Below are 12,985 nucleotides of genomic sequence, written 5' to 3'. Positions count from 1 at the left end.
AATGGGTATTAGCAATTAAAGGGAAATTTCCTGAGAAGTGTGAAAATGGTACTGTAAGCAACATAAATAGGAATCCCCTACCTGTGCTGTTTCATTGAATGGAGGCAGTTATGTTACCAGACCAGGTTTCACTTCTTTAGATACTTTGTGCAGGAATTATATCTTTCGCCGTAGTTCTTATTGGTGCTGTTGTTACTGAAGTTGCAGAAACTCAGTTTATCCTTAATTCGCTATTATTGCTAATCACAAATTATGCGAGCAGAGCAGATTCCTCTTCTTCCAGTAGTTTGTGCAGCACTTGGATCTTCTTTTGCTGTAGTTCTGATTGATGCTGTTGTTGCTGAAGAAGTTGCAGAAAGTCAGTTTGCTTTTAATTTTCTCCTTTTACTAATCACAAATACCACTGCAGAGTAATTCTATTGTCAATAAATGTAAGAATCCTACTGCCCATGAAGAGGCTTCTGTAAGATGCTATCAGCTTCTCATCATGTGCATTGTCCTAAAAGATTTATGCTATAGTACACTATTAGGTAAAAGTATGGTAGTAATCCCATCTTTTGTAGTGAGAAAGATTTCTATGTACAAAGCACAAAGCAGGTAAGACTTAGCTTTCCCATTAATGTATCCCTGTGCTGGTGCCACCTCACTTTTTATCTGTTTCGATTACTAGAAGTTTCATGCATTTTGTATCACATAATGTGTTCCCATTGATCTTTCTGTCTGGTACCTGTAAGTCTTCTTTTTTTCTTTTCTTTTTTAATTGCATAACATTGGTTTTTGTAGGGTAAAAGCTCAGATGTTTGCCATAAACCATTTGTAAGATTGTTTCACTATTCTCCTGACTGTTAAGGTACGGATGTGTTTGGGTCCTTTATTGGTATAATATTACCACCTGCAAGCATAATAGTATTCGTAGGAGTGAGCCAGATAAGACTCTTTATTTAACATTACTCCAGTAAAAATTAATTTTTATTGCTGTTTTTTTAAATATCAACATTTTGAGTATGATTCCATCCAAGCAAAGGAGATATCTTTAATGCCAAAACTCTGTAATTTGCCTAGTAGAGTTTTATGATCCACACGTTATTGAAGACCTAGGCGATGTCACAGAAAATGGTGCTGGGGTAAATTTTCTTTAGTTCTACCAGACCTGAGTTTGAGATCTTTTATTGGTTTGTTTGTTGAGAAGTCCTTACAGAAGCAAAACTGTGCACCTTTTAAAGGTTGTCAAAAAAGTGGTTCAGTATTCTGTTATTAACTAGCTTCTCTAAAAAATTTTGAGAGTGCTTGGAGAAGGGAGATTCGTTTATAATTAAGAGGTCACTGTTTATCCCAAGCTTTATAATTAGGTGTTACCTTTACATAGTTTAGTATTTCAACAAATACACCTTTACACATTGAGTAATTACAAAGATAACCAAGGAGAGCACTATCAAGTACTGTAGTTGATACATCTTCATAGCCAGAAGAGCTATAGCTTCTCACTGACATAAAGCTTTTTGTTATCTTTCCAGTAGTTGAGTTGGTAAAAGTTATGCCCGTTGTGGGAATATGCAAGGCCTGCCTTAGTAAATCTCATGAAATCATTGTTGATGATATTTTTTGGTCCCATTGCTTTCTACTACCGTTAGAAAAAAATTAATTTGGTGGTCAATAATTTGAATCTAACGTCATTTGTCTTGGCATTATTGTCATCAGGGAACTGAACGTCATTTGCCTTACGAAGTCGATTCATGTCATGCTTGATATCTTACTGGCACAGGATAATTTGATGCCAGTTATTACCCAAAATTTATCACTTCTTACACACTGTCTGTCCCTGATTTGTTGTAAAAAAAGTTCTTTCTATCGCCATAATATTATAAGGAAAGTATTACATTCCTAATTTATATGTGCATGGTTAACTTCTTTACATTGTCTGTCTATTGAAGTCTTTCTCTATAGTATTACAGAATCAGCATTTATGCTCAAATGAAACTGTACTTCTTAGCTAAACTAAGTTGAAAAGGGTGATCCATTGCTGCTATTTGATCACCACCACCAGGCAGCCATGTATGGAAGTGAAACATGGATGATAAATAGTTTGGACAAGAAGAGAATAGAAGCTTTCTAAATGTGCTGCTACAGAAGAATGCTGAAGATTAGATGGGTAGATCACATAACAAATGAGGAAGCTGAGAACACTCTACTTCGACCATCAGTTATTTTGCTCCCCAAATAGCAAAAATCCTTTACCACTTTAATTGTCTCGTTTCCTAATCTAATTCCCTCAGCATCACCCGACTTAATTCGACTACATTCCATTATCCTCGTTTTGCTTTTGTTGATGTTCATCTTATATCCTCCTTTCAAGACACTGTCCATTCCGTTCAACTGCTCTTCCAAGTCCTTTGCTGTCTCTGACAGAATTACATTGTCATCGGCGAACCTCAAAGTTTTTATTTCTTCTCCATGGATTTTAATACCTACTCCGAAATTTTCTTTTGTTTCCTTTACTGCTTGCTCAATATACAGATTGAATAGCATCGGGGAGAGGCTACAACCCTGTCTTACTCCCTTCCCAACCACTGCATCCTTTTCACATCCCTCTCAGCATCGGGGAGAGGCTACAACCCTGTCTTACTCCCTTCCCAACCACTGCATCCTTTTCACATCCCTCTCAGCATCGGGGAGAGGCTACAACCCTGTCTTACTCCCTTCCCAACCACTGCATCCTTTTCACATCCCTCGACTCTAATAACTGCCATCTGGTTTCTGTACAAATTGTAAATAGCTTTTCGCTCCCTGTATTTTACCCCTGCCACCTTTAGAATTTGAGAGTATTCCAGTCAACATTGTCAAAAGCTTTCTCTAAGTGTACAAATGCTAGAAATGTAGGTTTGCCTTTCCTTAATCTTTCTTCTAAGATCAGTTGTAAGGTCAGTATTGCCTCACGTGTTCCAGTATTTCTTGGGAATCCAAACTGATCTTCCCCAAGGTCGGCTTCTACTAGTTTTTCCATTCGTCTGTAAAGAATTCGTGTTAGTATTTTGCATCTGTGGCTTATTAAACTGATTGTTCGGTAATTTTCACATCTGTCAGCACCTGCTCTCTTTGGGATTGGAATTATTATATTCTTCTTGAACTCTGAGGGTATTTCGCTCGTTTCATACATCTTGCTCACCAGATGTAGAGTTTTGTCAGGACTGGCTCTCACAAGGCCATCAGTAGTTTCAGTGGAATGTTGTCTACTCCGGGGGCCTTGTTTCGACTCAGGCCTTTCAGTGCTCTGTCAAACTCTTCACGCAGTATTGTATCTCCCATTTCATTTTCATCTACGTCTTCTTCCATTTCCATAATATTGCCCTCAAGTTCATCGCCCTTGTATAGACCCTCTATATACTCCTTCCACCCTTCTGCTTTCCCTCCTTTGCTTAGAACTGGGTTTCCATCTGAGCTCTCGATGTTCATACAAGTGGTTCTCTTATCTCCAAAGGTCTCTTTAATTTTCCTGTAGGCAGTATCTATCTTACCCCTAGTGAGGATAAAAATCGTAGAGGGAGACCAAGAGATGAATACACTAAACAGATTCAGAAGGATATAGGTTGCAGTAGGTACTGGGAGATGAAGAAGCTTGCGCAGGATAGAGTAGCATGGACACCTGCATCAAACCAGTCTCAGGACTGAAGACAACAACAACAACAACAACAACAACAACAGCTACATCAGGCAGATCATTTGTTGTGGAACCACATATGCTTCACAACACACTTTTGGATTTAAAAATAAATTATCATCTGCTGTTGCACTATGTCCTTCTGATCTTGTTGTCAGTGTTACTGTGGGAAACATACCAAAGCTGGATGTCAGTAACTTTAGGTGCCCACAGTTAGTACTGTCAGAGATGAACTCAGTATTGAAGCCAAAAAATACTGCAACTTCTCAATTAGTTTTACTAAGTCTCATTAATATTATCTCTAATTGTATGATAAATATCAAAACAATTCCTGTTAAGGGTCTGTACTGTGTTAGACTTGCTATGCAGGTCTTTGTGATGTAAGCCAAACACTGCACTGGGAATAGTCAGCTCATTAACATGGTACCTTCCAACCATGCAAAGAGCATGGGCCTAAATTTTATCCAGGAAGTCAAAAATGTGCACATAATAATGAATGGATTTGTCTGTACAACATGGGTACCTCACAGTGATGCATACATAAAAGTGAGGTTTGCAGTTCATAGCTTCATGTTTTTAACGTGCTGTGCTGCTCGGGATTTTCTCATGCAATGTCTCACTGCTTTCCTGTATGATAGCAATGGTGCTAGAGGTACGCATCACAGCTGATGTTCCTCCACTGTCTGTAGCAGATTTGTATATTTATTCTTGGAATCAGACTGGGAAATAATATTCACTATCTTGTGTATGTTGGTTTTATACTGCTGGTTTTTACTGTATATTCAAAGTATATCGTGAATATCAGCATGCTGTCTTAGTTCTGTGTGTTTAAGCCATTTCCAGTTCTGCAAGATATTAAAGTGAAAGTACATCAGTGCTTTTGTTTGAAAGTAATTGCCTATTTTTCAGTTGTTTTGTATTAACATGAATGGAATTAGATTGTAGGTAAAGCTGACACTGTTTATGAGATTAAATATTCCGTCTGTTGTGTTGTGGATTACATTGAATGAAAATTTCATAAAATTGAAACTTGTTGAGTGGATTCTTTTTAGAGTTTCAGGATTTGAAGTTAACTTTATTTAACTTTTGTTTTGGGACATTTTGAAAAACTGTAAAGCCAGATGAAAAAAATAAATGGTAAATAATTCAGTTGAATTATATTTCTTGAAGTAGACATTGGCCTCTTTGAATTATGGTTAACAACGCAGGAACAAAATAAGAACTAAGAACGTTGATTTGTAATTTTTTGTTTCTGCATTGAAATTCATAGATACTGTGTCATGTATCAGAGGCCCCACTGTCATCTGTATTGTTCTAGTTTTAAATAATTTGTAGTTAAATTGTGTTTACTTTATTTCTGTAGGTATAACATGTTTTTCACCTGTGTTTTTTTCTATTTTAGGCAAGAAATTATATTCAGTCATTACCACCATTAAAGAAGAAAGACTTCAAAGAAGTATTTAAAGGAGCCAATCCACTAGGTAATTTCTTTGATTTTTGTTGTTTTCCAGAACTGTTACTTGAAATATTAATAGGTTCAGTTCTAAGTACAGTGCGTGCCATTGCGTACTGTATATCATTTCTCTTGGTTACTTCTGTACTTGTCCTTAAGAACCTTTTGTAGAGGTTCCCTCCTCAACTGGATGATGTGAATGTAGGTCTGCATCTACGTTAATACTCTTCAAACCACTGTGAAGTTCATGTGAGAGAGCACTTAGCATGATACCACATTTTAGAGTTTCTTCCAATTTCAGTCCCATATAAAGCACAAGAATCATGACTTAAAGGCCTCCGTGTGTGTTGTAATTAGTCTTATGTTCACATTCCCTACTGGAGAGATAGATAACTGGATGAATAATATCTCTTAGTGTTCACATAATACTGGTTCTGGAATCTTTGTAAATTGTCTTTCATGGGATAATTGACACCTATTTTCAGGAGTCTGCCAATTTAAATTTTTCAGCATTTCCATTACTCTCACCCTGTGAGTCAGGTGAACTTTTGAGATTTAGACACAACTTGACTTAAAGAACCGAGGTTGATAACACACTCGGAATTATGAAGGAACAGTAAATTTGGTAATGGAGGGATATGTCGTGGGTTAAAATTGCAATGGAAGACAAAGGCTCGAGTACAGTATGCATGTTTAATTTTATGTAGGGTGTAGATATACATAGATTAAAGAGCCTTACAGGGGATTGAGTAGTGTGGACAGATGAATCAAACCAATAGTTTAGTGAAACCAGAATTTCTTAGCTGGACTATGGTATAAATTCTGTGAGTACTCTCTAACTATAGCCTTGAGCTGACGGAAGTGAGCACCATGCAGAGTAATAGCGTAATGTTGTACATCATAGGGAACAGAGATCTTGACTGTACCAATGAGATCATAGAGCTGGTAAAAACCCTTCAGATTCAAAGAGTGTTATGTGCCAGTTGGGTAGAGGATTGTTAATATGAAGCAATTGTTACCAAGCTATCTGAGTGGCACATGCCAAACTTTAGGCATATAATGTTTATTCAAGTATGTTACACTCTGCTTGGGTCAACATGTATTTCCCCTCATTATTTGTGGAATCTTAATGATTCTTATCTCCCTAAAAATACATCCAGGAGAATGGATGTCCTTTTTGAAAGCAGTGTCCAACTAATCAAAAATCTTTTTGCCTCTAAGAACAGTGATGGTGAAAAAATCAATGAACTGTTGGCAGAATATATGCTATTACAGAATGTTTCCTTTATTCTGAAACATGGTATGGGGTCATTTAAAAAGATCTCATCTTTTTTATATTCAAAAAGATTTCAGTGTAATGCAGGAATCTTTTAAGTTGATCAAGAAGTGGAACAGTTGTAGTAACTACATCTGTGTCTCTACACACCATCCAATTACGAATGGTGGAATGGCTTGGCAAATATGCATTAACCTGCTTAGCTTCACAATACCCAGAACTTTAACAAGAGCACTGTCATGCAGAAACCTAATGCAGCTGGATGTCCAAATTTTAAGATAAATTAGGTACTTATGATGTAAAAAACGTAATGAAGTGGATGAATGGCGAGTTTTAAACAATTCTCACTTTCAATTGCCTACAAAGCACAAGTATTACTGGAACACACCAAAACTGATCTTGTGTGTATTAAGTTAAATTTGTATGTGTGATTTAAAAGTCAACATTAAGGGCGCATGGCCGTAAATTGCAAGAGTGAGGCAGCTTAAGGTAGAGCAGTACATGAACCTCGAATCTTGTTCATCACTACCATTCTGCACAAATAGCACTGGAAAACGGACAGCGTGGCAGTCAGGAGTCATGAGTATTCATCTTTCATTGAAGGAAAGAAAATCTGGGAAATCGAGTTCACAAATTGAACTCTATATTATCTCGGGCACATCAAGTCACAAGATTTTTCAATGTCATTTACTACTGTGACTAAAAAAGTTTGTAATGGTGTTCTAGTGCATTTATTGGCATCTACAAAGTCAGTGAGGGTTTTCAGTTATCTGCCATCAACAGCTGAGATATTGGTAAAAAGGCTGTTATTTTGGAAAAGACATGCTTGATATTCTTCTCCGTCTTTGCCCTGTGAGTGGTTTTACTTGATTGCTAATCACCCCATTGTTGATAGAATTTGAAAACTTGATGTACATCTACATGCACATCTATCCCTGCCAAAGTCATGCCCCATATTCTTGTCCAGACATTTATCTGTTTTTCACATTTGCTTTCTCTTTGTATGGTTTACTTTTTATTTCATTCTCATTATTTTTCTTATTCTATGGTCTTTGTCATGTGTAAGTTACGGTCTCTTCTGCTCTCCACTTTGGTTGCATGTTCTGTGTATCACTTGGTACTTTCCAAATTGCCAGATCTCTGTCTGTTGCTGGTATTTCTTTATCGGCAATAATCTTTTCCTGTTGTGCTGCGACATTTGAGCCCAGCACCAAGGTGGCGTTATTGCCTAAACCTTAAATACCTTATTTTTATTTAAATTTTTGTTTTCATTTCAACAGGTGCAGCGTCAGTATCCAAATGCCATTGAATTTTGTTTCTTGTTTAATATTTATGGACTGTAAACGCTCAGAAGCTGGGTGTAATAACAGTGATTGTTGGTGTAAAGATTGGTACAGTTGTTTCTTAACTTTAAATGTGTTGAGGAAACTACAGGAATAGATTACTTATTTTGTTGCTTTCAGAAGGCATAGATTTTAAACTAATAGTGGAGAAAAGATATAGATAATCTTTCATTCTGATTTATAGCCCTATTGTCAAGTAATTTCAGCATGTATTTGTTTAAAGCTATTGACCTATTAGAAAAAATGTTGGAGCTGGATGCTGACAAAAGAATCACAGCAGAGCAAGCTCTGGGTCACAAGTACTTGAGTCAGTATGCTGATCCAACAGATGAGCCTGTTTCAGCACCATATGATCAGAGTTTTGAAGATATGGAATTAACAGTTGAACAATGGAAAGGTAACTTACGGCTTTCTTACTAAAGATAATTATCTTATCAGTTTTGTTGAAATATGTTTTTCATCATGTAGCAGTTCACCTTGTTTTACTAGTTTGTGATTGGCTTCCAGAACTTGTCTACAAAGAAGTTGAAGAATTTGTACCTCAGCAGCTACCGCAACCACAGGAAGCTCCTCATTAGCTTATTTACATTGTTGGTGTGTAGTTATTTGTAGAAGCTGTGTGAAATCCATGTCTGATTCCCCCCTACCATGGTTGTGTTCATTGTTTATGGATAATGTGTAATATGTTTCTGTGGCAGTGAAATGTTTCTGTTCTTTCCTTTATTACTTCACTTCTCCTTCGTATTGTAGGTGATCTGATTTTAAATTCATGAGGTTTCTTTTTGCTCACACAGTAAATGTACATCATTAAGTAAGTACTTCAAGAGGAAGTTATGTGATAAAAGATGTAATTGTTTTATGTTATCTTCTCTAACATAGATGAATAGTACATGACAAGTTGGTCTAATGTGATGAGAGTTCCTGTTCTGGTAGGAATCTCCTGTACAGTTTTAAGCATTGAGCTTCCAAATTGTCCATACAGATTTAAATTTCTGTACAGATTCAGTGAAACGTATTAACTCAGACTTTTTCATTTATCTTAATGTACAATTTATTTTTGTTAAAATGCTTTGTCACAAAGATGTATATAAATATGAAAGACTAATCTCTGTGCTATCTCACCACTTTCCCTCTCCCATCATATTAAAACTTTGAGAATGTTTACTGTGCAGTTTACTCAATAATTAAGAATTACAAAGCCCACAATCATTTTCACTATGCTGAAAACAAATATTTTTTGTTCTTTCTTCCTGTAGTAACCTTTTCTGTAAGACTTCATTTTACTATTACATTATCTGTCATCAATACTGCTGAAGGATGTGAAACTTGAGCATCTCCCAGTGTATCATATGTTCTCATAACATACAGGAATGCAGCCAGGTAACATGCTTGACAAAGGCCAATACTTCAACAAGTGAACACCCTCCCATTTTGGGGGCACAGGTAAAACTGTGCACAGAAGATTAAATCCTCTGTGGATGGCGAAAAGACTGTGTGCAGAAAGACAAAACAAACTGCAAACACCTGGGGGCGAACGCAACTATAGATAACCAATGCCACACGTTACAGTAGTGAAGTATTTATTAACAGTAGATGAGGAAGTGTGCTAATTATTCCCTCTGTTGTTTGATCAGGTAGAGAGCAGGATTCTACGCGAATTTAAGCAAAAACCTCTGTTTCTAAGGTGACTTCCCAGTTTAATCAATAGAGGTAGAGGTTTTTGGTTACATTATGCCCAGAATCCATCCTTGTTCAGGCAACAAAGGAGTAGAGGTAACATTACTTCTGCACCATTTAACAAAAGCTTCACTATTGATAGTGTTTGGTGTTTGTTATTTGTTATTTTTGTTGATGCAAGTTGTTTACAGTTTGTGTTGTCTTTCTCCATATGTCACCTCTTCTATATAGTTGTTGTAACCCCGCCCACTGAGGGTTTAAGTTGCCATGTACATCAACCTCTAGTTTTTGTGCCTCAAAGATTTGTCCAGCCGTCAAAAGTATTGGCAGTTGTCGAGGGCATTACATGGCCACATTCTGGCGGGAACACTGCCTAAAGCTATTCATTGTTTTAATCACAATAAACTTGTGAAAGTTTTCTGTCACAATTTTACATTTCTTTAGGATACATGAACAATGAATTATGTGTTAGTAGTTCTTCTAATGTGCAACTATTTCATGTTAGCTTAAGAAAATTCTGACAATTTTCAGAATATAACAATATGTGTTATGTTCGCGTAGCAATATCATTTATGCCCATGTATCATGGGACCTATTGATGTATTAGAACCAAAATAACTGTCTGTGTGGAACAAATTGTTTTATGGATGCTTAAACTTGTAGGATGCAAGAATTTCTGTGAAATGCTGACTGAATTGTGGCCTATTTATCACATTTTAACTAATTAGTACCTTGTCAGTGCAATCTTATTTTTTGAACTCTTTAATCTGTGGAAGTGACCAAGAAAACACACATTGCTCTGTATTGCCTTCATTGAAAAGGCAAAATTTCTAGAGGGAATTTTTTTAGATTGTGTTATATGATAATTTTTTTCCCAGAGCTCACAGTGTCAGTGAACTGTAATACTGCTTTTTTGATACTTTTGTAGTACTTGCCTGCAAAATATTTATGCTGGCATTATTGTCTTCTTTGTAAGGAATGTTGTATTGCTTATAAGATGACAATAGAAAGGTATATTTTTATCAGATTGATTTTTAAACTGGTGCTTAAATATAAAAAAAAGTGTGGAAGCTGAAAATTTGTGTTGTATATACTTGTCACCACTTGATCATTAAAGAATGTGCATATTGTGCTTGTTAGCTTTGTGAATTGATAAATTGTTGCATTACTTGTATCATTTGACACTACAACTATTTGCAGCCTATTTAATATGTACAACATGTCAATTGTTTGCATGTCTTCAAGATTTCCGGAAAATTTAGAAAAATGCTAGAGTTAGATTTCTCAATTTCCCATGGGGTGCTCAGCTAACGCAGTTTACTGTGTAGTGATATTAATCAAAAAGGTTTTTGCTGTGTAAAATCTTGAGTCACTGATCCATAAATAGTATAGAATGGTTTTATCTCAGATATGTCTATATTCCTTAATTGTAAGATCGTTGTAGAGTTCTTGCATTTTAGAGAGCCAAAAGAGTGTTTTTAAGATTGTCATCAGTGCAGAGAATTTGGCCATTCAGGAATTGTAATGAAAGTATCAGATATTTTTCATACATTAGTTTACAAATGAGAACTCCAAATGTGTAGCAGCACAAGAATTTAATTTGTAATTGGCCTTGTAGGGAATTCGTAATTGAATGTTAAATGATAGAAAACTTTTACTGCCTTGTTCTGGGTTTTTATAGATATATATTTTTCTTACATCACTTTTGCAAAGTTTATGAAGAAAGGTATCAGCTAAGAAGTCTTGTGTAAGATCTGACACTGTGTAATTATTTATGGGATTGAACTGAAAGGTTAATAGCTGAATTGAACTGAAAGGTTAATAGCTGAAAGATCACTTAGCAACACGACTGTGTATTTGTTTCACAATCCATAATTTTGTAGTGAAATTTGTACAAGGCCTGTAGAGCAGTATTTTTTCCAGAAATGTTTTATTTTGTAAATATTTTATTAATGTTATTTATTCCATATTGGCAACAAGGTTGCTACAAATTTAAGTTACAAATGTGTCGCGTCTTGAATATTTTTTGTAACAATGTTCTGTGGATTTAATTTAAATGCAAAGCATTTTTTTTTCAGAATTTAGGATAATATGAAAAATTGTTACCAGAAAAGAAGCAAGTATGAAATATAAAAAAGAGATAACAGAGCTATCTTTTTATTGTAAATTATTTCCATAGTAACATGAAAACACAAAGAAAATATTATTTTTATACTTACATGTATGTGTTGCAAAATATTGTATTATATGATAAAAAAATCATATGTTACTGAAAATCACTTTGTTGACTAAATGCTGTTTTTGTTCCCAAATGTGCCTGTGACTATAAGCCGCAATAAACATGTAAGAATGGAGTTTACATTGTTGGCTGAAATTTTGTAAGTTAATTTTTATGCTTCCATTCACATCACCGTAATAAGATAGTTAAACATTGAACCCACCATTTATTGGTGCTGTGGGGATGTTTCAGGATCACATGTAATTTTTGTTGGTGCTCCTCTGTCTACCTTTCCTTCCTCAAATATTGACAGTTGTAAATTAGTAATACAGAGTGTCCAGGAAAACTGGGAAAAGTCAGGGAATTATTGGATTATTCAAAAAAAAAAAAAAAACTGGAAAAAGCTCAGTGTCCGACTCCCTTTCTTCGGCAGCTCAGTACCCACTTCGCTGTTCGGCAGAGCCTTCCGCTTGGTTCTGTTCAGTGCTGTTATCCTTAAACCTGCCGCCGACAGGATTTCCCGATTCCACACCCTCGTCCCCTTCGCCCCCCAACCCTGTCACAGTCCAATACAAAGGCATGCCGGTTTCATAGTCCCTTTTCTTCTACATTTCACTGCCAGGCACAAGAGCCATACTACAAACTGTTAAATTACGAAATAAACCGTACCTACAATCCGTAGTCTCTGTACAAATTGGAGAAAATATATAGGCAAGAAACCATAATAATCACCACCCTCTCACTAGTATTAAAATAAATTTGTGTTCGTAACACTTCTGAAAATTATTATTCATAGACCTATCTAAATAATAATAATGTAAAACGTATCGAGGCAAATAAAAAATCGGACGCCACAAGTAATTACTCATCATCGTGAAATGTCACATTGGATGCCATATGCATATGTCTAAATTGTGATTACAAATTAACTGGCGCAATAGGCCTAATAGACTGAGATTACAAAAGATCGGAAATAGCTGCGGATCGGCGTTTTTTTAATAGAACAATACGTTGTCGTCACATGCCACAGTGTAGAAACATAGTATAGCACATCCTCAAATAAATATATGAAAAAAAATGGACGCAGATTAGTGAGCCAATTAGAAGACAGACTTCAGAAAATGGACTACATTTGCGAATCTGCCAAGATAGCGAGTAGTTCCACTCGCTATGGTTTGTGTTTGGTTCGGAGGACCGTTGTTGCTCCATTGATTTCCTTCAGCTCTTTCCACGGTGTCTCTTTATTGCCGTTAGCGTCGTGGTAAGTATTTCTATTTCCGAACTTGCGCTTGCAGCTCGTGCCGTTTCCTGAGTTACCGTCGCCGTAATTCCGTTTATTGGCTACGTAACGGGTATTCGCGTC

At 36.1% G+C, this 12,985-nt stretch overlaps 1 protein-coding gene across 2 annotated transcripts in view; it reads left to right on the top strand.

The window, feature by feature from the left end:
* The window catches only part of LOC126365804 (mitogen-activated protein kinase p38b), a 110,795-nt gene extending 99,032 nt beyond the window's left edge, over positions 1 to 11,763 (top strand). For both annotated transcript variants that reach the window (XM_050008386.1, XM_050008385.1), the window contains exons 8-10: positions 5,058 to 5,136; positions 7,951 to 8,124; positions 8,235 to 11,763. In XM_050008386.1, coding sequence (XP_049864343.1) covers positions 5,058 to 5,136; positions 7,951 to 8,124; positions 8,235 to 8,305 — 324 coding nt within the window. In that variant the 3' untranslated portion in view covers positions 8,306 to 11,763. The remainder of the gene's footprint in view (positions 1 to 5,057; positions 5,137 to 7,950; positions 8,125 to 8,234) is intronic.
* Positions 11,764 to 12,985: the final 1,222 nt, after the last annotated feature.

The sequence above is a fragment of the Schistocerca gregaria genome, chromosome 4 (genome assembly GCF_023897955.1).
Source record: "Schistocerca gregaria isolate iqSchGreg1 chromosome 4, iqSchGreg1.2, whole genome shotgun sequence".
Classification (NCBI taxonomy): Eukaryota; Metazoa; Arthropoda; class Insecta; order Orthoptera; family Acrididae; genus Schistocerca; species Schistocerca gregaria.
This window is presented reverse-complemented; position numbering and strand designations above follow the sequence as displayed.